A 24,220-nucleotide genomic window follows, 5' to 3' on the forward strand; every position below is an offset into this window, starting at 1 on the left:
CAGAATCAATAGAATGCTAAAAGCAAAGTATTACATGGCCGTGTTGTTGAATAAAATGTATGTAAATTTGAGTATCTGTGTTCATCTGTTATGACAGCAATATGTAGTGAGATACAGATAATGAAGCAACCATTTATCCACTTCTTGGGAGGGACACAGGAAAAAAAAAGTTTTTAAACAGTGGCAATAATGTACATGCACAGTGCTCAAACACTGAAACATAATTCAAAACTGTAAATATTTTTCTATGACACCCTGAGGGTAAAATGTTAAAAAGGCTGAATGTGATGAAGAAGATATTCTCACTGCTCACACTACACACTTTTACTTAATTCTTTAATGTTTCGTCTTTACATCTGTTCTCTGCTGCTCTGGAGCAGTAATATATAGAAAGCCCCAATTCCAACTCTTCCCCTCTGCCCTTTTTCTTCATTTTACAAAGGTAGAAGTGGTCATGTACGCATTCCAATGGCCCCCAATGCCACACCTAAGGGTCCACATGACCACTACTTCTTTAAAAAAGGGAATGTTATCCTGTGAGATGGAGGGGAGGAATTGCAATGTTACCTCTCAAAGCCATAAGCTCTGCTTTGTTGTATAGACCCTTGTCTCTTAGATAGAAAATATTTATCTGAAAGGTAACGACTTTGTGAACTCCAGCCAAGGAATTATCCTTAATTACCTGTAAAGTAATCTCAAATAGGTTTGGTCTAAATTGGCAGTTGTGAGGCTTGTTTGTATAAACCTCGGTACTGTTGCTATGCAGAGTCATGCCACGGTGAGATGGTGAGGACTTCACAACATATTGTGCTAAGATTTTGAACAGCTGCCTTCAGTCATCTGTTCTGTTACTAGGGATGGGAATTGTTAAGAATTTAGCAATTCCGGTTTCATTATCGATATAGCTTATCGATTCGGTTTCTTATCGATTCTCATTCAGTTATATATCGTACAAATATAGTACGATATATAACTCTGTATATCTAACTCTGCCTCACCTTGCAGTCCTCGTCAACTAAATGTTAATATCAGATGGAAATTATTCATACAGTGAGTCGCTAACATCATTACAACAGGGCTCTGAAGTTTTGAATGCAGGCAAGAGTGACATCTCTGCCCCTTTACATTCGTGCAAAGTAATTGCATGCTGTGTGGTCAAATGTTTCAGAATATTGGAGGTATTTCCACCCTTTGATGTGGTCAAAGCTCTGCACGTGTTGCAACTGGCCGTAGTATTGTCCTTTTTTAAAATATAATCGAACTTTGGAGCGCTTCTGCCTTGATGCCATCTCTTCAAGAACCGGTTCTCGATTTCCATCCCTGTCTGTTACACTGTCCAAACTTCCTCTTGTCGTGCTGGTGAACAGTCACCTATGTCCTTTGAGAGCAGAGTTCATGGCTTCACGCAGCACAGAAAGGAAGCCTGCTATCTCCTCTCCTCGTTCTGTGGAACAAACCCAAGAACGGCAAGGACCCTCCAGGACAAATGCATGGCGCACATCTGTGAAAACAATTATTAATTTAAATTCAGGAGAGAAGACATATACTGGAGGTCAGCCACAGCATTTCACGTTTAGCTATTAAGACTCAAAGCTACAGTATACAATATACTGTCTCATACGGTGGCCCTGAGGGTCAAAACACAACAACATTTAAGTTCCGCATGGATTGAGTTTGCGAAACATCCGCATTACTGTCTCCCGTTTGGCACACAGGCCATGTTTCTGTTTTAAGGTCAGCCACATTGTTCTGTACCCAAACAGCTGTCTGCTTAGCTCTGATACAATGGCCCGTCTGACTTCAGTTGGCGACGAGTAGCCGCCCGTCTCCTCAGTCCTAAATCTTTTAGTCGTGCCTTCAGAGTCCCATGGGACATTTTAATGTCATAATGGGTCAAGAGCATATCGCGAATTACATCATATGTACGTCCTTTGTTAAAATACTCAATTCAAACTGGGTTTAAAATTCCCACAAGGACACTGCTGAGAGTAACAGGAAATGACATGTCGCCAGACTTGGGTTCGTCCAATCACAAACAAGAAGCGTTGTCCCCAAGGTCCCTACCCTTTCCGTAATCTGAAATGTTGTCATGTTTTCTGAAATGTTGTCGTGTTTTCTTAAATATCGTCGTATTTTCTTAAATGTCGTTGTGTTTTCTGAAATGTCGTGTTTTCTTAAATGTTGTGTTTTCTTAAATGTTGTTGTGTTTTCTGAAATGTCATCGCGTTTTCTGAAATGTTGTTCTGTTTTCTGAAATGTCGTCATGTTTTCTGAAATGTCCTCGTTTTCTGAAATGTCGTCATGTTTTCTGAAATGTTCTGTTGTCTGAAATGTCCTCATGTTTTCTGAAATGTTCTGTTTTCTGAAATGTCCTCGTGTTTTCTGAAATGTTGTCATTTTTTCTTAAATGTCGTCGTGTTTTCTTAAATGTCGTCGTGTTTTCTGAAATGTCGTGTTTTCTGAAATGTCGTCGTGTTTTCTGAAATGTTGTGTTTTGACCCTCAGGGCCACTGTAGTATCATTTATGTGGTAAAAACTTACACTGGGTGTGCATAATCTCTCTGACAGTCAGGCTGGTAAGAGCCACAGAGGCCAGGAATGTGTATGTGCTTCGGTGAGACGGCATGAAAGGTGTATGCTGCACATTTTTCCGCGTCAACACCAAAGCATCATTAAACAGGAACAGGCCCACGTCGCACACCTGCTCATAGGTCCTACCCATGCATAAACACAAGGGGACACAAGATCGAAAAAAAAGTATGACATCATTATTTAATATACTGCAATGTTGCATTTATAAAAAAAAAATAATACAGTAAATGTTGGGTTTCACCATTTACCACAATAAGCAGGACAATAATAAAATACAGAACTGAGATTAAAGTTCTGTTGTTTTGCTGCTGTAGTTTGTATAACGATCTGAAAAGAAAGAGTGAACCTCAAAATAGCTTGGCGTGCGACTACAAGCACATTGCCAGGCAAAGACAAATTAATGATCAAGAGACATACACAGAAATACAAAAACAAGCTGAGTCGTTACTTTAGTGAGTCTGGAATCTGTTCATCAGGGCTCCTGAGCAGCACGGCATCCTGAGTTGTTATTAGCTGCCTGTTTCCTTCTCTTAGGCTCTACGCGCACACAAAACACAACCAATGTTGCACGTGCATTTGGTTGAATCTAAAGAACAAGAAACAAGTGTGTTTTTCCTTACCGGACAGCCCTGAATCTTTCGCTGCGTTTTCTCTATCAGCCTGTCTGGCTCTGAGCAGTGCTTCAGCTGAGAAATGGTCACACAACGAAACGTTTTGTGCATTTAATCCATACCGCTGTTAAGAGGCAATGTTTTCCACAATTGGCAAAGGTATCTGCATGGCATATGGCTCTGAATGTGTGCATGCGTTCTACCTTTTGTATGAACTGTCTGAATTGTAGCATTGTGTTGAGGGCACAGCAGAGGTGTGTATGATCCGGGTGATCAGGCTGTGTGTGTAATGACATAACTTGAAGGAGAGTCACATACTCCTGTATTCTCCATACTGGGCACAGCAGCAGCTCCTGGAGGCTTCACAAACACACACAATTACACACACACACACACAGACTCTGGCACATTAATTCTAGATGAAGATGTTGAGGATGTACTGGGGATGCAAAAAAAGGAAAGAGGAGTTATGTCTACATTTGAGCGGTTACCTCAGCATGTGTGTCGCAAGAGTTCTGTCTGCAATCTTCAGGAAAGCCCGAAATGCTGGTTTTGTCTCTCTGCACTGACACACAAAGACACAACCCCATGGAATGATAACATTACGGTCCTTAAATATGGTGTAAAATGCGCTACCCTTTCATACCGTCTCTTTTCCTGCAGACAGCAAAATCAGATATAAATAGCAAATCTCATCAGGTATTGCATCTATGTTGCTCCCCGAGACTGTTTTTTCTTCGATTGACATTGAATACGTTTTGTATTTTTAACAGTTGATCTTTATTGATACTCAGTCGTTTTCTAAAAATGCACACATATCATTTAGTATGGAATTTATTAGGACAATGCTGATTAAATATAAGCTTTTAAACTTTCAAATTTTATCACAATAAAATTACATCAATGATATCTTTTAACATCTGCTTAATGGGTGCTTGGCCATAAATTTCATTTTTCAAAAATTAGCACTTTGCCACAACTCTGTGGCAAAAGGTCAAGGTGGGTTTTTTGTCCCGTCTCCATGTCTTGTCTTGTCATTTCCTGTTTTATTTTGAAAGGGTAACTCTCCTCTCATTTCAGGTGACTTGCCATTCCTCATGTTTTCTTCCCTGATTCCTGAGTGTGTCCACCTGTTTCCCACTGCCCTCATGTGCCTTATAGTCTGTGTCTCCCTTTGTCCTGTGCCTGAGTGTGTTGTTCTGTCCATGTTGTCTTTCCAAGTTACGTAAACCTGGATCCTACTGCCTCCTTGCGAGTGTTTTTTTTTTTGTTGTTGTTGTTTGTTTGTTTTTGTAAATTTCATAGTTTAGTGTCAAAGTTTCATTTTGAGTTCTAAGCTATTCGTCCTCCTCTTAGAGGAGTTTCTGTTATTTTTTTTCTCTTTTCTTACATGGTTATTCCCTCCTTTCTTTTGAACGTTTTTTGTTTATTAGATTAATTCTTCCTGATTCTTTTTCTTTATTAAGTTTTATAGTCCTCATAGAATCTATTTTCATAGCTTGTTATTTTATCACGCAGTGTTGGAGATATTAAAATAAACTCTGCTTTAACGGTCATCTCTCTGAGTCATCTTTTGAAGTCCAGGTCTGACAATTTGCTCTATATGCAAACCTGTTTAAGCATATTAATTCTACTTACAATTAAATCTACTTACCTTATAACAAACAATACAGAACCCAAATGTCTTCAGTCAATAAGGCAGAAAATGGGCAAACTTTTTTATGTTTGGTCTGATTTGCACTGATATAAAGAACACAGATTAGTTATATTGATTGAGTATTGTGTTTAATTGTACTAAGTTGAAGAAAACTACAGAACTGGTTTGAGGCTTCTTGAAGGACATTCCAAAGCTCTTCTTTGAATGTTGGCTGCATTTTTGTTCTGTGCTCAGACAGGATGTTCCTAAACTGCTCCAATATTGCTGAAGTCTGGGTTTTAGGAAGGATTTTTCACTCCGTAAGACCTGTTGCCACTGATTTTTCAGCCCAGCTCTTGGATCGCTTGGCATCATTTAGCCTTTTCTCCCTATTTCCCATCCTTAAGAATGACTTCTTGGCAGTCATCCTTTCGTGGAGACAATTTCTGATGAGGCTTCAACCTATAGTGGATTAATCAACTGTAACCGATTTTGTGTAGAAGTAGAAATGCTGTGTTAGTGAAGAAATTGTTCAAAATAACCTTAATCTCCGACACTGGTTTGGAGTTTTGTGGAGCCATCTGACAACAAGAGCTTGGCTGTGTCGTCACTGCTCACCCCTTAAGTGTTGAAGGAGGACACAAACTCACAGACTTTACCTTATCAATGGTCCGGAGGGCAGTGGTGTAGTTGTTTAGGTAGTTGGTATAGACTCTCAGTTTTAAGCAAAGCTTTGCAAACACATCTCCGACACACTGCTCTGCACCCCATTGCTGCAGCCTGCTCAGTAAGTCTGCCTGAAACATCCTGCAACATACGAGCAAACGCACATCTGCCACATCTTGCCAATTGGACAATAAAACAGCACCACAAAAATATGTAAAATCCCAATTCCCCAAAAATTGGAACGTGGTCTTCTTTACTGTGTCTAGGAACTAAAGAGACCAGTTGCTGGACCTTTGGGAGAAGAACACTGTCCCATTTCTGTGTAATATATGATTCTGGCTGATCAACAGTCATGGGTCTTCCTTCTAGTATTTTGTTTCTCATACTTCCCCAAATGTTTTGTTAGGTGGTGAAAGGTCTGGACTGTGGGTAAGTCAGTACAGCATCCAAACTCTTCTGATATGAAGCCATGCTGTTGCAGTAGATGCAGTTTGGCATTGTCTTGCTGAAATATGCAATACTTCACAAGGCCTTCCCTAGAAAAGGACATGATCTGGATTGGAGCTTATGTTACTCTAAAAAGCTGTGTATATATATATATATATATATATCAGCATAAGGGTGCTTCTCCAGATGTGCAAGTTCCATAGGAACTAACGCACATGCCTTTAGAACTGATTATAACAAGCAGGAAGGCCCTTTAACTCTTTTGTTCAGATGATGCAGTATCCACAATTTCCAAAAAGATTCTGATTTCATTTTATAAAAAGATTGACCCACAGAAGATGGCAGCGATCGTGCTCACATATATCTTCTTCTTTACATGATAAAGCTCTAAATTGCATTGCATGTGTTCACAGACAAATGATTTCTGGAAGTCCACCTGAGCCCATGCAGGGAATTCCATGACTTAAGGGTCATATTATTGGAAAAATTTGACAAGTGGTCATCAAAAAGCCCGATCAGAAGTATCGATCATGTTTTCTTTAAATTTTTATTATCATCATATCTTGTTTGCTTCCGATTATACCAGCACAACAAACAGCAGGCAAATGAACAGCAACAGCAATGAAAGCTGTGAAGATACCTTCTCACTCTGCCTCTCTGAGGTGCTTTTTTATGCCAAGTCATGTTACTGATCTGTTGACGATTTACATGTTCGTGCAGCTGTCTTTAATACCATTTACCTTTTCATTCATTTTTTTTTTCAAAATGTGGGCATTTACCTGTTTAGCTGCAGAATTTGGGTAACAGGGCTGAAGACGATCTGGATGTCAGCATAGCTGAGGATAGCTCTGTTGGAGTTGAGAGCTGCTGTTAGAGGCTCGTGGTACACCTTCGACACAGAGAGAGACACATTTCAGTGAATATATGTTTGTTTTCCTGATTATGGCAATCCGCTGATGGCAACACCATTAAACTTTTTTTTGAAAGGCAAAAAAAAATGAAGCCATTTAGACAGCAACATGCTACAAAACAATGGGTTTTAGAAAAACAAAACAAGAATATTTCATAAAATAAACAGCAAAATAGATATTTAAAAAAAGATTTTTCACAAAAACATCAACAAGAGCGATATATTTGCTATTTTTGTCATTTTGGTTTTGTGCATTTCGGGGGAGAAAGCGAGTGGGAGTGGGGCTATATTGGATAGCAACGGGGCGGATTACCGCACCTTGGCCAACATGTTTAGCATTGCAAAGTCCTCCGTTTGCGCTATTGTGCATGACTTCTGCAAAGCCGTGCACCAGGTCCTCATGCTTGACTATATTAAACTACCCCAGGGAGACGATCTCCAGGAGGTGCTGCGAGGCTTCAGGCAGAGGTGGGGAGTGTGCTGGGATTGAGATCGCATTAAAAAAAATCAGATACCTATCTGATTCAGTACTACATTTAAAAGTGTTCTGATTCCGATTCAAAAATGTCAGATTCAATGTGACTTGTGCTGTTCACACTGTCAAAAGCAAATCGGATATGTGTCACATGAGCGAAAAAAATTGGATTCAGGTCACTTGCAACTGCAGTGTGACTATAGCCTAAGGGTCCCCTTCTCAATAAGTTTTCATCAAATTGTCCAGACAGTAACAGATGATAAATTCAACATTTTTATTTGTGATTTTTTTTTTTTTTTTACCTCAGTGTTTAGTTTTTCCAGCTATCAAATTAAAAAACAAAAAATCTGCGTTCTACCTTCATCACAGCGCTGAGCCTCCCCAGATAGAGACACTCGCTCTGGTACAACTCTCTTGCAACGTGACCTCTCCAGTCTAACGCCGTCTAAATGCAGAAAGAAAGAAAGCATTCGTCAAGCGTTCGCGTTCAGTCTTCTCTGAATGGAAATGTTCTAAGAGCGCAAACCTGCGGTAGCTCAGACATTGGGCTGGATATTTGTTGTGCTGAAGATGAATCGTCATCTGCTGCGTTTCTCCATGTATCCTCTTCATTACTTTCTTGTCTCTCCTGGTTCTTACTCCATCTTGTCAGGAAGGCAGACAGAAACTCCAGAGGTCTGTTCTGAAAGTGTGTGAGCGTGGATGATAGATGCTTTTAATGTTTGACATGAGAGACCCATTTTTTTCACCATTGCTTATGTTTCACTTCTACATTTCACTTCTACCGTATTTGAAAAAGCTCTTTCAATAGCTCCCACCTCATCTTCCTGTCTCGTAAGGGCAGTGAGTCCTTCTGTCAGTGCCTCACTGAGTTCTTTGGAGACACAAAGCTCGTCAAGGCAGGTTTTCTCCCACAGAAAATAACCTATAAAAATACAACCACATTCCTTCGAGAGTTTACAAGGCACAGATTACATCCATGTGTTTAAACTTAGTATCGGTCCAGCTCTGTTTGCCTACTTTTAACTCGGAAAATACGTGAAACTCACCCAGAGCTCGGCCTCTGGCCTGCAGGCTGGCCAGCTGGAGCTGTGGCTCCAGGGAGCTCCTCAGCTCCCCCAGAGCTTCCTCCATCCACTGAGCCTGTCTGCACCAGCTCTGCAGCACACTGTCACACACATACTGCAGCGCCGGAGCTGCCAGCTGCTGTTCAAAGAGTCTGTTGCACACATCACCATCCGACCACTCACCAAGAACTAAATTGGGTTCAAAAAGAGGAGGAAAGCAAACATGTTGCTGGGTATTTCCATCTACTGAAGTGGTTTCCACAGTAACGCTGTAGTTTGTAGGTCAGACAACCTCAACTACAGTAAGTTTAATGAGCTAAACAGTCAACAGACGCACCGATATGAAATAAAATGATGACATATTGTTAAATAAGAGGGGTTTTCCAAATCTAATGAATGTGTTACTCACTATTCTGGAAACTTCCTGTGGCAAGACCCACTGGTGCCCGGACCTCCAGACCAGTGAGAGTAGAGAGAGTGCGGATGAGAGCCACTCCTGATGCTGCGAGGAGGTGACGAAGAGGCAGGGAGAGACAAACAGGGCAGGGAGTTTATATAAATGAGGAAATGTAAGTTATAAACAGGAGAGTGTGTGTGTGTTTTAACACATGTGCTACCAGACGCAGCCAGCGGGCAGAAGATGTCAATTCCACCTCCTTCTTCTAACGGTGCCACCCAGCCACACAGTTTTTCCCAGAATTCTCTGTGATCGGGGCTCAGCACAGTCCTCTCTGATAAACTGCTACCTGAAGGTTCAGAGGATAAACACAGGATTAAATGAGCAGATGTGGACAGACGAAAAAAAGGACACAAAAGTGCATCACTTCAACATATTTTCAGAGATCGAACAAGGGAGGTACAGACGTTTGGTTTTCAACTTTGAAAACAATCAAGGTTGAAAAGGAGGTTTTGATATTTAGGTTGTGTCACAGAAAATTCCTATCTCATGTGTTAAGTCAAGAACATTGACCGTAGATAAGTGGTTTAGGTAGCAACTGTGATGCCATCAATAAGTGTGAGGACTGCCTTTAGAGACCAGAATTTAGTAGTAGAGTTATTCCATGAAAATGGTGCATTTTGAGTCCCTCTCTCAAATCAAATTAAATCAAATTTTATTTATATGGCACCTTTCATACTTAAAAAAGCAACACAAAGTGATTGAACAATGATAAAACATACCAAGCCTCCCACCCCCATGGAAACCCACTGCACCTAATACTCAGAGACATGGCCGGGCACCAAGAGCTAAGGCAAGGAAAAAGCCACCCTTGGGGGTTGACCACACGGAGAGGGCTACCGGCCCACGACTACAGGGAGCATCGCCGGGGACAGCCCCGACCCGGGCAGACAAGAGGCCCCACACCAAGGTGCAGAGCCCTCCAGCCACCCAGGCCAGAGCAGTCCACAGGACAGCACCTCCGTCAGTGGACCAAAAGCAGCTCCCAGTGTGGTAGGAAACACTGGAGCTAAAAACTGAAAGACTAAAGCAGTAAAATAAGAGCAAACGGTATAAAATGAACAAAATAGATCAAATGCTTTCAACTAAAACAAGGAGTTAAAATATATATTTAAAATTGTATAGAGCAAAAATATGATAAAAAATTTGATTAAAAGGATTAAAGAAAAAAAACATCAGGAAGGGACATCACTGAAGTCTTTTGGACAACAGGACACCAAAGACAGGCAAGTGGCTCCCTTCTTTTACTTTATTTTAGTCATTTTTCTGGTGAAATCGTGGTCGTCAAACTTAATGGCACAACACCGTCACATGAATAAATCATAGAAAACTATTATTTATGAAAAAAGCCATCTCAGTCTTGAGCTACTGCAGAATCAGGTTTCCTAAATCTAACTGGCATGGTTACTGACTGATTAAAATAATATATTAGAGTTTATTCTAATATATAAGTCATTTGTAATTGTTCGACCAAGTTGGCGGCCATCTTGAAAAATGGCCCCAACTTGAAAATGCAAGTGGCTGGGACAATTTTCTTGTGAAGTGATTCATGGAGACTGCCCGTGCCAATTTTCATGCCTATATCACCAACTAAATAATAACATCACTTAATTATTCGACCAAGGCGGCCATCAAGATGGCGGCCATCTTGAAAAATGGCCGACAACTTGAAATTGCAAGTGGCTGGGACAATTTTCTTGTCAAATGACTCATGCAGACTGCTAATGCCAGTTTTCATGCTTGTATCACCGAATGCACGATTATGTTATTGCTCCACTAAAGGTGTACATCATGTTAAAAAAAAAAACGATACATGTTATTAAGACCTAATCAAAGCCTGGAGTTATAGAGCTGGAGTGTCAAACAGTCTCACAGCTAACTGCTATCGGGGGAAGGTTCCAGGTGGCAGTGTATCCACACATTATTGAACAAAAAATTATCACTTTCACCATGAAACAGATGGATTTCCTCTGTTCCTCCTGGAGCTAGCAGGCCAACTCTCTGAACGGGCTGCCTTGAAGTAGCCCTTTCCACCTGGGTTAGCAAAGCTGAGAGAGTCCCTCTGTAGTCAAACAAGACCACGATTACGCTGGCTTTCAAACCACTCAGCACCAGCTAGATTAAACATAAGAAGATTGGAAAGGGCGAAAGGTTTTGTTAATTTACCCTTTGCGTTGTTTCATCTTAAACAGCATTTTCTTTAATCATCCTTTTAATGTTACCTCATAGGCAGGAATTTTTTTGGAGACGAGAATTAAAAGGCTAGGAGATGTAAAATGACAGGGGGAGACTGTGTGTGGCAGTGAAGATCGACAGGTGAAGGAGGACAGCGATCCTCTCGCTTTGGGCAGTCTTTCACTGGAGGGAAATATCATGTTTGTTAAGCATGCAATGCAGTGTGAGCACATAATACAAAGAGCATCAACAGTTCAAATGCATGAGATATGTGTTGTTGGTTTTTTTTGCATAGAGTTTAATGGAAAAAAACAAAACAAAACATACCTTAAGTCTAAAGTTTGAAGCTACAGCTAGCAGTTGACTGTCTTAGCTTAGCCTAAAACACGAGTTAAATTGAATATTTATATCTGCATAAGTTGTAGAATGATTTCCTTTCCAGTGGTGGTTAGTTTGGTTGTCTGACAGCTTCAGAGTAAGTCCAGTTTGCCCTAATTTCTGACCCGTGTATTTCTAATAGTCTGCACTCTCTGTGTGCTGAATATCAACAGAAGGTTTACTAATAAGTAAAAACTACCAGAATTAAACTGCCATCTCACCGAGAGCAACACCACAATCTATAGTTTTATATAAAATAATATCGATATTACAACAACAGTATTCATTACAAAACTTACTGGTTTACACTCCCAGTTCAAAGAGGAAAAAAATAAAAATCACCTGCCAACGCTGGGGGACTCATATACGCTCATATGGACTCTCTCTGGGTTCTGGGCTGCACTCGTTGGTTGTCCCCTGTCCAGGCTGAGAGAGAGACTGGGAGACCCAATCATCCTTGGAGGCCAGGAGAGGGACGGCCAAGAGCTAAATGTTATCCCCGAGCCAGGCCTTCCTGCATGGCTACTTCCACTTTTGGTTGCATTTAACTTTGCGTTACTGCCCCACGCTCCCCTGCTTCTCAAGGATAGTCCTGAAAATGTCATAAATACAAGCGATACAATCAAACCTTTGGTGGTTTTTTTTGCATCTCCTGCACTTCAAAAGTTACATGTAATAAGATTTGACACGTCTGACACAGCAGTAAGGTAGGAATCCTATTTATAACAAATAAACTGATAAAAACAGCAAGTTTTGTGAGCTAGAATTAAAACAATTGCTACAAAAACATAGTTTTGTCACTGAAAATGTTTAATTTTCCATGCTTTGCTGTGAAAGGGATGTATATATGTGCGAAAGGACAACAATGCTAAGGGAACCATACAGTCCTTTTTGTAAATTTCAAAGCTAGAAGTGTCACACGTTTTCTGAAGATGTGTCAAAGAACCCATGTATCCTACCTTGTGTTAAATTTTGTGTCTAAAATTTAGAGGAGGATTGATTCCAGAGAAAATTGAAAGTTTTTGTACTTTATTGGACTTTACTTTATTATTCCAGAATAAAATCCAGAAGATAATCATGACAATGGTGGGATGCGCTGATTTTACACCAGATAAGGACTTAGCAGCCAACACTGGTACCAGAGGAGCAGACAAAATGACCGATTATGCCTGCATAAACACCCAATTGCACCACTCAAGCAGTTACATTTTTTTCAGCTATTTTTGTTTTGGTTTATAAGGTATCTGATAAAAACACCAAGAATGACGGTAGAAAATCCACAAAAAATTTATTTTGACTCACTCTTCTGCTCCTGGAGCCTGTCTCTGACTTTTTTCCTGATGCTTTTCTCCATCCTCCTCTCTTCTTCCTCCTCCGTCAAACACATGCTTTGTTGGTTGAGGGTCCCATAGATTGCAGTGGCCTCCCGTGGAGTGAGCAAGTCCAACGTGGAGACGCAGGTGACGTAGTGGTTCTTCCACGCTCCAAACTGCCTTTCTCCAGCGGCGTAGGGAAGAAACCAGCCTCTTCTGATGCACCGGCCTGCCCAAAGACAGTCCTGGAGAGAAGAAGAGGCTTTCATCTTTTAGAAATAACCCCAAAAACTAAAATTTTACACACAGCATGCAGACCTCTTACCTGCTCTGCGAGAACCCTCCAGTGCCAGCTGACTTGAGCAGCCCTACAGAGGTCCAGAGGGGACAGAAAGGACATCACATAAAGGGATAGAAACCGAGGTAGCACCGCAGTGAAGTCCACTCGAGTTACCGGAACCGTCTCAATCAGCAAATCCCTGCAGTACCTGCTCAAATTGTCAGATGTATTCAATTAAAAACAAACTTCAGACTGAATTTCTTTTTTTAATCACAGAAATATGCAGAGAAAAGTTTGCATAAACAGTTTTACTTTAGTTGCGATTTGGTGGAGCGTGTCAGCAGTGAGTGCAGCAGGTGTTTCCGCTGGGTGTCATTCCAAAGGGAAAACCAGTGGAGCACAAGGCTCACCCGCTCCTCAAATAACTGGCAGGAAATAAGAAAGAGACGTAAGCAAACTGTGTCCTTTTTGCTCCCGCATACATATGATATGGAATGGTTAAACATCCTTTTGAATTATACAAAAAATATACAGCCATAAAGATAACATATTGACACATTTATTGAGTCAGCCCTTAGCAAAAAGTAGTTTAATCAAGTTTACTACGAGTATACTTATTTTATACTAAAACTGAGGCAGTATACTTGGAGTTTACTTTTTATATACTTAAGAATAGTATAATGAAGTGTACTTGACTTATACTGAAAAGTATAAAGAAAAGTCTAAGACAATACTAAGGCTTACACTTATACTAATATACTGAAAGCTTATGCTTGAACTTTAGTATACTTTTTATTCATTTCTGCCACAAAGTACTAATACTTAGTTTATCTTGATCCTAGTACAAAATAAGGTGAAGTTGTTGACTCAGCAAAGAAGGACTTGATTTCATAGAGTTTGTGAAATGCACATCTTTAATGATTTAAGCAGGTATTTGTAAATACACTGTATGGTATCTTTAAAAATGTTATATATTATACATAGCAGTCATACAGACAGTACGCGTTAACTTTAGTTGTAGCAGTAAGATTGCCATCTTTCATGTGGGTGACCTGGGTTCAAATTTCCTGAATGAAAAGTATTACCTCCAGTAGGGGTCCTTAAGCAAAACCCCCATTAAGCCTAGTTTATGCTTCTGCATCAGCATTTGAAGTTCTGCATCGAGGGAACGTTGATCTGCAATTCACCACCATGCCGCTAGGGGGCAGGTTCAACTCCCAGCTGGGGCCTTTCTGTGTGGAGTTTGCATGTTCTCCCCATGTATGTGTGGGTTCTCTCTGGGTACTCTGGCTTCCTCCCACCATCCAAAAACATGCATGTTAGGTTAATTGGTGTCTCTAAAATTGTCCTCAGGAGTGAGTGTGTGCATCCCAGAGTTCTTCTCTGTGTCCCATGTCCACAATTTTGCTTCCACCAACACCGCAGCCACTCTGTACCAATCAGCTACTTCAGGTGACCCATAGGACAACCATGCCCTTTAAGCATTCTTCTTCAGCTAGGCTTCCCTCACTACTGGCATCCACCAGCGGGGCATCCACCAGCGGGGCATCCACCAGCGGGTCCTCTGATTACCGCGACAACAGCCACCGATGATCTCCTGGCAACAGCTTCTGGAATTACATCCAGGATGGAGGTCTTGAACATGGTCCATTCGGATTCAATATCCCCAACCTCACCTGGTAGGCGAGAGAAACTCTTCCGGATGAGAGATGAAGATATCCCGGCCGGGGACTTCCGCCAGACGTTCCTAAGTCACCCTATCTACCCTTTGGCCTAAAGTACATTCGTGAACCTAATGCTCGAACATGTTTGTAATCTACAATTAATGACTACACACACATGCACATTTAGGTGTTTATTTATATTGTCTGTTTGACATTGATGCCTTTAGAATGCTTGCACCTGCATATTGACTTTGGTGAAAAGATCAAATTTAATACAGGGCCTGGTATGGTTTTAACACTTTTTTGCTTCAGCACCTGTAACTCACCGAATTTTTTAACTATGATTCTCAAACTTTTATCTAAAATACCCACATTTGTTTAAAACAAATGGTATCTATTTAAAACCCTGCACGAATATCACAGACCTCGTGTTTTAATGTCAAATACATGGTGTTCCTTTTGTAACACATGCTGGGGAGAGTTGTAACACTTAGAGAAATGAAGCAAAAACAGAGGCCACCCCATAGAATATGCTTGAAAAATAGATGTATTAGAATAAAAGAACTATATAGAAAAATGTATGTCTCTGTAACTGACCAGAACTCAAACACACTATGGTTTTCCCAGGAGTGTTTGTGTGTGTATAAACAGTTTATAAGAACAAACTTTGGTAACAATATGAGTGTTTAAAGATGCTCCTGTAACCTACATTGGGGACATCACCTGATCCCTGGTCTCTCAAATTCTGCAGTGATTTGCAGTATCTGCTCAGTGTAACATGGCAGACGCCACGTTCTTTCGCCACTGATCTGACGGAATTGTCCTTCTTTGAAACCTCATCAAATGCTTTTTTTTTTGTTAAACATCAGCAAGCACACCTCTCTCAGTCTTTCTTTTCCACTGCCAAGGCCTGCTTAAAAATGAATCAAATCAAGAAATATTAGTTTTCTGAAAGGGTATGGTTGTTACAACCCACCCCAACACTGTCCGCCAACGTTTAGCTCGCTGTATTTGCATAGTGGTATGAAATTACCAGGGGGAAAATGCATCACATTCTGCCTAACCAACTACAGTTTAAATTACTGTAAATTATATGATTTTATTTGCAGTTGTATAAGGTCTAAACAGAGTTTGGTGTTGGCCAAAAATATTACTTTCTTACCTCAAAATCTGTTTTTACTCAATAAAATATGCACGCATCCATTTCCAGGCTTGACAACCACCAGGTGTGATAAAGCAGGGGGTGGTCAAACACTGAAATGATCATCTGACAGCTATCTCATCCCTGATTGGTAGAATTGGTGGCGTTAATTCTCCCCATGACACAACCATATTTGGTCTACCCCTCACAGCACTGATATAGATTACAGGTAAACCAGAAAATGTATGGAGATAGATAGACAAAACTTTTTCAATGAATATCCCTCTCATCTAGAAAGGAAAAATATTGGCCCTTGACTCTCATACCTTTCAAATACCAAATACAAAGAAAAGTGGAAATGTTTGTTTTTCTGAGAGATTTTTATTTTTATTTTTTTTTTCAAAGACGACTAAGAAAAAGGCACGTGTCCTCCAAAATTAAGCGTTAGCCTTCAGTTTGAGGAATGTCGGGTCTTTTTGAAGAGGGCATACGAACAAAAGCGCTATTTCAAGCGAGACCGTTCATAATAATGCACGAATCATAAAGGAGCAGCGACAGGTGTCAGATTATAATCCGTCCTTGGTGGAGTTTAATTCGACTGCCAAAACCACATCACATTTTCAAATATTCGTGGCTGGTTTCATCCAAAATAAACAAAACACCATTTTACCTGAGCGTCACCTTCCTGGTTTTTTGTTTTTGTGCGCGTCAACTGGAGGGAGGACTTATTCCCACCTGTTCCAAACCAGGTTAATTGGTCTTCACCTTGACTTTGACATGCCAGCATACTGATGTAATACATTATGAGCGTTCAGTGTGTTCAGTCTCTATTAGCCACCCATACCTCAACACTGATCTTAAGAAAGGGTAGACTTATGTCCAAGTTTATTTATGCATAATCAAAATGACAAAGAAGAAGAAAAAAGGGTTATCAGGATGAGCTCTATCCACAGCTGACCTGCAGGTTGCTCCGTTTGTTGTGGAGGGGCGTCCAGCTGCTGAAGAGGGCCTCGGACCGCAGGTTGGGGACTCGCTGAGGTTCATAGTCTGTCCCGTTGAGCTGCCAGCGCTTCACGGAGTGTGGAGTGGATCCCAGGCTCTCCTCCATGTTTTAGATAACCCTGAAGTTCTATTCAAACAGGGGAACACTCGCGAAAAAAAAAAAAGAAACTCCCGGCAGGTTTAGTTTTCCTTCTGAGCCAATGCTCAGTTATCAGGTTGCAACTGCGCCACTTTCTGCAGCCGGTAACCTTAGAGACGCACCAACAAAGGGATGAGCGCATTCCTTCACACTGACCATCCCATAATCGGGACTTTTACTAAGGAAATGGGTTAAAGGACAAAAAAGCTTTGATCAACTACGTCAAATAGCAAAAGTGAAATCTATTTTATCAAGACCTGACTTGGAGAAATGAATCCATGCTTTTATTACGACTATAATTCCTTGTACATAGGGACCAGCCAGGCTTCCCTTAACGGTCTGCAGCTTGTGCAGAACTCTTCTTTTGTCTTTCGTTTTTAAATGCCTGAGCAACCTTGCTGCACCATATTTATCTGATTTGCTCCAGCCTTTACTGTCCATCCCCATCCTTAAGATGACAGTCCCTAAAACAAGGCTGAAGCTTAGAGGTGACAGAGCATTAGCTGCTGCACCCAAGCTTTGGAATGAACTGCCCTTAAATGTCAGACAGGATTCCTCGATTTCTGTTTTTAAATCTCTTGTAAATAGACACTTTTAGTCCCTCACCTTTAACTTACCTTCATTTCTGTCTGTCATTCCCTAAAAAGCACTTGCAGTGAGCTTGTTTATGCCTTTATTCTGTTTTTTTTTTTCTTGTTTGTCTGAATCTTAAACCTATTTTATGTCTCAATATAAAGCACTTTGACTTCCCCTGTGTTTTTTAAATGTGCTATATAAATAAATTTGAAATAAAAAAAATGGAAAAAATAAAGCACGAAAAAGAAGAAAGTAATGATGGTTAGTCTACAAAAAAAAACACACAAAAAATGTTTTATTAATACCTGTGCTCACAAGTAAAATAAAAATAGTATTGCAGTTAGTAAATAAAAAGGAAGTGCAATCAGTAAATATAGACAAAGAGTAGTTCAACTCGTTAAATACAGATCTAAAGAGTAATGCAATCAAACCTAAAGGATAAGTTGAGAAGAGAATTGCACAAGTCGTGTAATAATAAGACATAAAAACACTTTATTTTATTTTTAAAACTTATCCCACACAGTCCGAGGGCAGAGGTGACAAACGATCGATCACCCAATCCTCTTCCTTCTGCAACGCAGTGAGATGAACTGCCGTATCTTTTCTGAGCAGTCAGGATGCTCTTCATCCTTCCTGTGTACACTTCTCCATCAAAGAGCTCAGCGTGTGCAGCCTCAGTCCAATAGCTGGAGCATCTCACTAGACGTAAATTTCCTGAGGAAATACACTCTGCTCTGTCCTTAGTGGTGCAGAGTATCAGTACTTCAGGACCAGTCCAGCTGGTGGTCTCAGTGCACCACATATCTACATATCTGTAGGTCTCCACTACCTCAGTGAGGAGCCACAGGCTGAAGAGAGGGGCCAGTCCCCTGAGCATCCACCGTCAGGAGCAAACAGATCTCATCACCTCACTCTCTGAGGCTTCTTATCAGCTGCCTGGCCTCATCTTCCTGACTTGTCATCTGAATACTTCAGGGTGCGGCGACGCTTTGAGTTGTACGCCAAGTCTTCGGTGTACAGTGTGAACAGGAAGGGAGCCAGAACGGTTCCCCACAGCTGCTCACCACAGCGTCAGAGACACAGTCCCTCAGTCTGACAAACTGCTCTTTGTGTCTGTGAGTTCACGACCCGGCGGGTAACGAGGGATCCACGCCAAATTCAGCCTAAAAGAACACACGTCACCCCTCTGTCCATTGAACTCCACTGGCTGCCCTTAGCCGCCCGCATCAAATTCAAGTCACTGATGTTTGCCTACAAAGTGCTTAATGGAACGGCTCCCATCTACATGAACGCTCTTGCAAAGGCTTATGTCACAACTCGGTCCCTCTGTTCGTCCCAGGATTGTCGTCTAGCAGCTCCTACACCACGCCTAAGACAATCCAAACTCTTTTCATGTGTTGTCCCACGATGGTGGAATGACCTACTGAGCGCTACCAGAACAGGGGCGTCCCTGTCTATCTTCAAGAAACTCTTGAAAACCCAGCTCTTCAGAGAGCACCTCCTATCCTAGCACTTACCTTTTACTTTATCTTTCTGCACTTCCTTCTATGCCTGCACTCTATCTCTACTCTGTCACCTCTGACAGAGTCGGACTAGTGGGTTCCTTCTATGTAGTTTGTTAGCTTTTTATATAGCTTGTTATATCTTAATTTGTAAGTCGCTTTGGATAAAAGCGTCTGCTAAATACATAAACATAAACATAAATAACGCAGGAATGATGTAGCACGTAGCTACATGTAGCATGTAGCAGTTTCCCCAACCCTGGTGTTCGAGGCACACCGTCGTTCCCCAACGCACCCGACTGAAATAAGTGGGTCAGTTCTTTGGCTTTTTTTTTTTTTTAAAGCACTAGAGAGCTGATGATTCATTTGAATCAGGTGCGCTGGTTCAGGGAAACATGAAAAACATGCAGTGCGGTGTGCCTAGAGGCATCCTCTACACCAGAGATGTCAAACTCCAGTCCTCGAGGGCCGCTGTCCTGCAGGTTTTAGATGCTTCCCTGCTTCAACACACCTGATTCAGATGAAATTGAGCTCTTCCAAAGGTTGTTAAGTTCTGCACAAGCCTGCTAATGATGCATTGATCTGATTCAGCTGCGTTGAAGCAGGGAAGCATCTAAAACCTGCAGGACAGCGGCCCTCGAGGACTGGAGTTTGACATCCCTGCTCTACACCCAGGTATTCCCTGAAGAGGGTCCATTGCGTGTCCCACCTGAAGATGTCGCTCCAGAGTCTTCATGACGCAGGGGCCACTGGTCTTGTAGCCATTTCCTTTGCCTGGATGCTCAGCCCCCGGGCACCGGCACAAACATGCAGATTACTGCTAGCATGAGTCGCCGGTACCGTCAAATGAACACCAAATACTAAAATCTATACCAAAAATCATGACTAATAATGATGCAGACCGGGTTATTTTTGCTTTACCCTAGGAGTGAGTGTGGATGGTTGTTTATCTCTGTGTGGCCCTGTGATGGACAGGTGTACCCTGCCTCTTGGTTGTTGGATTAAGCGGGTCTAGAAAATGAATGGATGGAGTCAATAAATCGTCCCAGGAAAGGACAGATGATGATGAGAGAATTAAATTGTAAATTAGACTTTATTGCTCCTCCACTCTCTCCCCGTTCTCTCATTTCCTTTTGAATGATTTAACAAAATTGCAAATTCAAACTTATCGACATATTTATTGAGTCAATAAAAATTAAGAAGAAAAAAAAAAAGTTGACAGTATAACTTAACCCAAAAGACACACTTGTTGAAATAAAATAAACTCTGATTTACAATAAAAGCAGCATCAAGTGATTATCTCAGAACTCACGAATCAAAACGCTAAAATAAAATAATAAAAACAATCAGTCGCAAACTACAAAAATGTCACTTCAAAGTTAAAAGCCAATGAGGCGAAAAAAAAAAAGAGGATTGAATTTAAAAAAAAAAAAAAAGAAGAAAAATTAAGGCATGGTTGTGGCAACATTTGGAAAAGATGTTTGCTCTTTTACGGCGTCCAAAAACCATGACGCCGGTGCTAATGTGCAACGCGTTTCGCATGTTTCACAGATATGTGCAAATGTATTCGATTGCTGAACGGTCTGTGTTGGTGTCAGATGTGCTGTGAGAAATCTCCTAAACTGGAGGAACATACTGTGAAGTATCTATGGTGACAATCTACTGTGCATTCACATGCTTTTTTTCTTTTTTTGGCTGGTTTAAATCGTTTTAAAATCGACTAATATTCCTAACCTCAGACAGGATCTACGCTTCTTTCTTTTTAAAGCTGCACGTCTGTGTATATAGAATCTGAGAAGTCATTCGGGGCTTTAGTCTGCGAGACATTCACCGATCTGATCACTTTGGTTAGCAATGTTTTCCAGATCGAGACGGTTGGAAATAAGTGAACAAACTGGGATGGATGCAAGTCCATATGTAGAATAAAATGTGCTGCAGGTCATAGCCTCAACCTCTCTTTGACCACATAAAACCTGGATTACAAAAGAAAAAAAACATACTGCTCATCTGGCTTATCACAAGTGGAGGTGATATTCAAGTCAATTACTCCTTTCTTGCTTTTTAACATTTTTTTTAGTAAGATAAGATTAAAGCTATTTTTCTACTTGATATCAGCAACCGGTGCATCCGTATGAGGCCATCTTAAAACACATCCATCCTCCTGTACAGACAGGGAATGCTGGTGAGTAGCTTCGTAGCCATTTCTGGTAAAAACACATCGGAGAAGCAGTGCCTGGACAACTTGCTTCAACTCCACCTGATCTGTCACTTCTCCTCCAAGTGGCAGAAAACAATCAAAGAGGTAAAGAAGAAAGAAAAGGTTTTAAAAAAAAAAAAAACAAAAGAAAGGAATCACATGCTGGATGTCCTCGGGATTTCTTGAGAGTCGGCCAGATTCAATTTCTGTCTGGAGGAAGAGGGTCAAGAAAAAAAACAGGCACACTTCCAGGTTTAAAAAAAAAAAAAAGAAGTACATTTTAAGTCTTTTAAGTTACCAAGATCCTATAGTCAAAAGACTTTCACTTTCAATAGTTTTAAAAGCAAGTAAAGGTGAATAGTTTTAAGTGTCAAAAGGATACATCGAAGAACTCAGCTCCTCAAGCTGTGGAAAAAAACAAACATTTCAGCTTTTATTCCACATTCTGTGGAAGTCTGTGTCCATCCGAACTTGTAAAATCCTTTAAGACGTCATCCTGTTCAACGTGTAACAAGCCGACTGAACTCTTTAAGAGCTCGGCACATGTAGGGGGGGTGGTAAGCAACTAATCCTCACCCGGATAACAGGGAGAACACGCAACAGCACTGCAAGTTCAATTTATATATATATATGTAAAAGAATGGTACAAACATGAGAATGAAGCTGATCGAAAAAACAAACAGCCTTACGTTAAACAGTAACTTGTCCATGTTGGTGTCGCTGGCCATTTTCTTCTGGTCCTCTGGCATTTCATCCACCTCCCCGTAGAGGTCAAAGTGCAAGCGTGCCAGCTTCTCCTGCATCTCTCTCACTTGCTCCATCTGGCCGATGGAACACTCATTGCCTGGCACAAAGAAAACAGTTGAGTTGCCCTAAAAAGCTATCTGCCATTTTCTTTATAAACCAACTTCTCTCATAATTTCTTGTCTGCTTTCTTGCCGTCTATAAACGCACGTGCTTGTTTTTAATCATAAACAGATGTTGGTTTAACAGTGTGTGTCTCTTATTAAGTGCTTCAGTTACCAAACGCCTGGAGTTTTCCCGAGTGGAAGTCGTTGAGAAGACTGAGCAGGCCGTTCTCCATTTCCTGCACATCTGAGACGTCAGTGAGAAACGAGTGTTGGATGATGGGTGCCGTCTGGCCCTGGTTCTGGCCCTGGTTCTGGTTAGCTTTGCCTACCGAACCCTGCTGACATCTGGGTTTATCTCTGAGACCCCTGGAAAAAAAAGTGCAGATTTGCAGTCACGATTGTTTCACAGAAAGCTAACACAAGCTGCGGATGCTACCTCCTATTCTTGCTCTTTTGGCTGGAGTGAGTTCCCGTGTTGTGGCTGTAGCCGACGTGCCTTCCTCCGGAGGCAGCGCTACTCTTCCGGCCAGAGCCACCGGTCGGAGCAGCCGAGTTGGTGGAAATCCTCGGACTCTTTCTTTTTAGCTTTCGCTCCTCCATAACTTCATGTTACGGTGGTATCTTGGTAGCAACCGGGCCAGTAAGGTGCAGGATGTCACGGTGACACCGGGTGTAACAAGTACTGCGAGCCCGTCCGAAGCCAAGCCGATCACCGCTAACATTAGCTAAACACTTAGCTAGCTAGTCGGCTAATCGTTTAACTCCAGACAAAACATTCGGGTAACGTGGCACAAACACGAGCCAACAAACTTATTTACAGGCAACTGCAGCACAGCAAGCCATATAACACCCGTGTCAGTGACAGGTTGTCATTGAGGTTAAAACATTTGCTAAATCGTAGCAATTTTCGTACGTAACTCGTAGGCTAGCAGACTAGCCTGCAGCTAATAAGTGCGAAAACTTCCTGTTTTGGTGAGACGCGACAGCCCCGTTAGTGGCTGAATTCCAAATCGCTCAGCACTCGAGCTTACAATTTCACCCAACAACATACATTTTATTTAAAACAGTTTTCTTATACATTATAGTTATATAATTACAAATCATTGAGTTCTGGGAGATCAGAAGAGCAACACATTTAGTAAAAGCTTCCAGCAATTTTGAATAGGTTTCTCACTTACTTTGGATAGAGTCCTCCGGCACGAAACTGAACGGGGTCCCAACAGTTTAAAGAGGCTTTTTAAATCGCTCTTCTTCGGGTCTTTGAAAAAATCTTGAGAACAATGTGTGGAAATATAATCCAATAACTAAAAATGATCCGCGGACCAATTTGATTTGAGACGTGGACATCATTTTAAGATTTTTCTTCTGCTTTTTTAAACACATTTTGGTACAAATTCATATAAAACGTCATTCTGGTTATGAATATATAACGCCATACTTTTCTTGTCATATTAATGTACTTGTAGTTTTGTTTTAAACAACTGTCTCTGTCTGTGGATATTTAACTGGTGGATTTTCCTTCAAAGTCGACTAAACTGAACCGTGACCAAGGTGTAGTGGTGGAGAGAAACCACAAGAGGGTGATAAGTGAACATTTAATAGTGCTTCTCTCCCGTCTCTGAATGAAGCATTAGTGGTAATACTTTTAAAACCTCAATTAACTGCGCATGTTTTCCCAAACACAAACTATATTCAAAATGCAAATTGGTTGGATACCAGAGCACCATTCAAGATTTCAGGAGCAACATGAAATATTTTGGACTGGAATAGGATTTGAGTCTGCAATGCTCTTTCAGTTATGCTCTTGAATAGCGAATCAATTGCAGCAACCTTTATTCAATTATACTGACACTGAAGGGAAACAATTCCTCTGTGTGTGTGTGTTTGCAAATGATCTGCAGTCCTGTGTTGGCATTCAAGGAAAGTCATTGTAACACACCCAGATGTGCACGTCTCTCTGTGTGTGTGCATGTGTGTGGTTTTAATATACATTACAGGGTTGATTTGAGTTAATTACTAAGATATCAGATTTCAGAACTCAAGCACAGTCCTTTACAATGACTACTTTTGGGGACTACATTCCAGTGGTTTGTAATATGTGACCCATTCACGTCTGATCATTTAGAGATCTGGAAATGATG

The 24,220-nt window shown here is 41.1% G+C and overlaps 2 protein-coding genes across 2 annotated transcripts; both read right to left on the bottom strand.

Moving 5' to 3' along the window:
- Positions 1 to 419: 419 nt before the first annotated feature.
- Positions 420 to 16,920, bottom strand: LOC140289792 (epithelial cell-transforming sequence 2 oncogene-like). Its single transcript, XM_072379301.1, has 21 exons — positions 16,771 to 16,920; positions 13,320 to 13,432; positions 13,053 to 13,215; positions 12,717 to 12,972; positions 11,789 to 12,006; positions 11,084 to 11,236; positions 10,811 to 10,976; positions 9,022 to 9,150; positions 8,814 to 8,906; positions 8,387 to 8,593; positions 8,156 to 8,262; positions 7,864 to 8,019; positions 7,696 to 7,782; positions 6,732 to 6,841; positions 5,499 to 5,646; positions 3,695 to 3,768; positions 3,407 to 3,563; positions 3,213 to 3,278; positions 3,041 to 3,129; positions 2,542 to 2,714; positions 420 to 1,501 (listed from the first exon to the last, which is right to left on the bottom strand). The coding sequence occupies exons 1-21, from the start codon at positions 16,918 to 16,920 to the stop codon at positions 1,368 to 1,370; spliced, it is 2,949 nt and encodes a 982-aa protein (XP_072235402.1). The 3' UTR covers positions 420 to 1,367.
- Positions 16,921 to 20,747: 3,827 nt separating this feature from the next.
- ccdc28a (coiled-coil domain containing 28A) lies at positions 20,748 to 23,053 on the bottom strand. The gene is made up of 5 exons (XM_072379289.1): positions 22,516 to 23,053; positions 22,252 to 22,445; positions 21,918 to 22,072; positions 21,611 to 21,633; positions 20,748 to 21,438 (listed from the first exon to the last, which is right to left on the bottom strand). Exons 1-5 carry the CDS (start codon positions 22,677 to 22,679, stop codon positions 21,384 to 21,386), a joined length of 591 nt encoding a protein of 196 aa, XP_072235390.1. The 5' UTR covers positions 22,680 to 23,053; the 3' UTR covers positions 20,748 to 21,383.
- Between the last annotated feature and the right edge of the window lie 1,167 nt (positions 23,054 to 24,220).

This window comes from Leuresthes tenuis, unplaced genomic scaffold (genome assembly GCF_036924035.1).
Source record: "Leuresthes tenuis unplaced genomic scaffold, fLeuTen1.0.hap1 SCAF_1, whole genome shotgun sequence".
Taxonomy (NCBI): domain Eukaryota; kingdom Metazoa; phylum Chordata; class Actinopteri; order Atheriniformes; family Atherinopsidae; genus Leuresthes; species Leuresthes tenuis.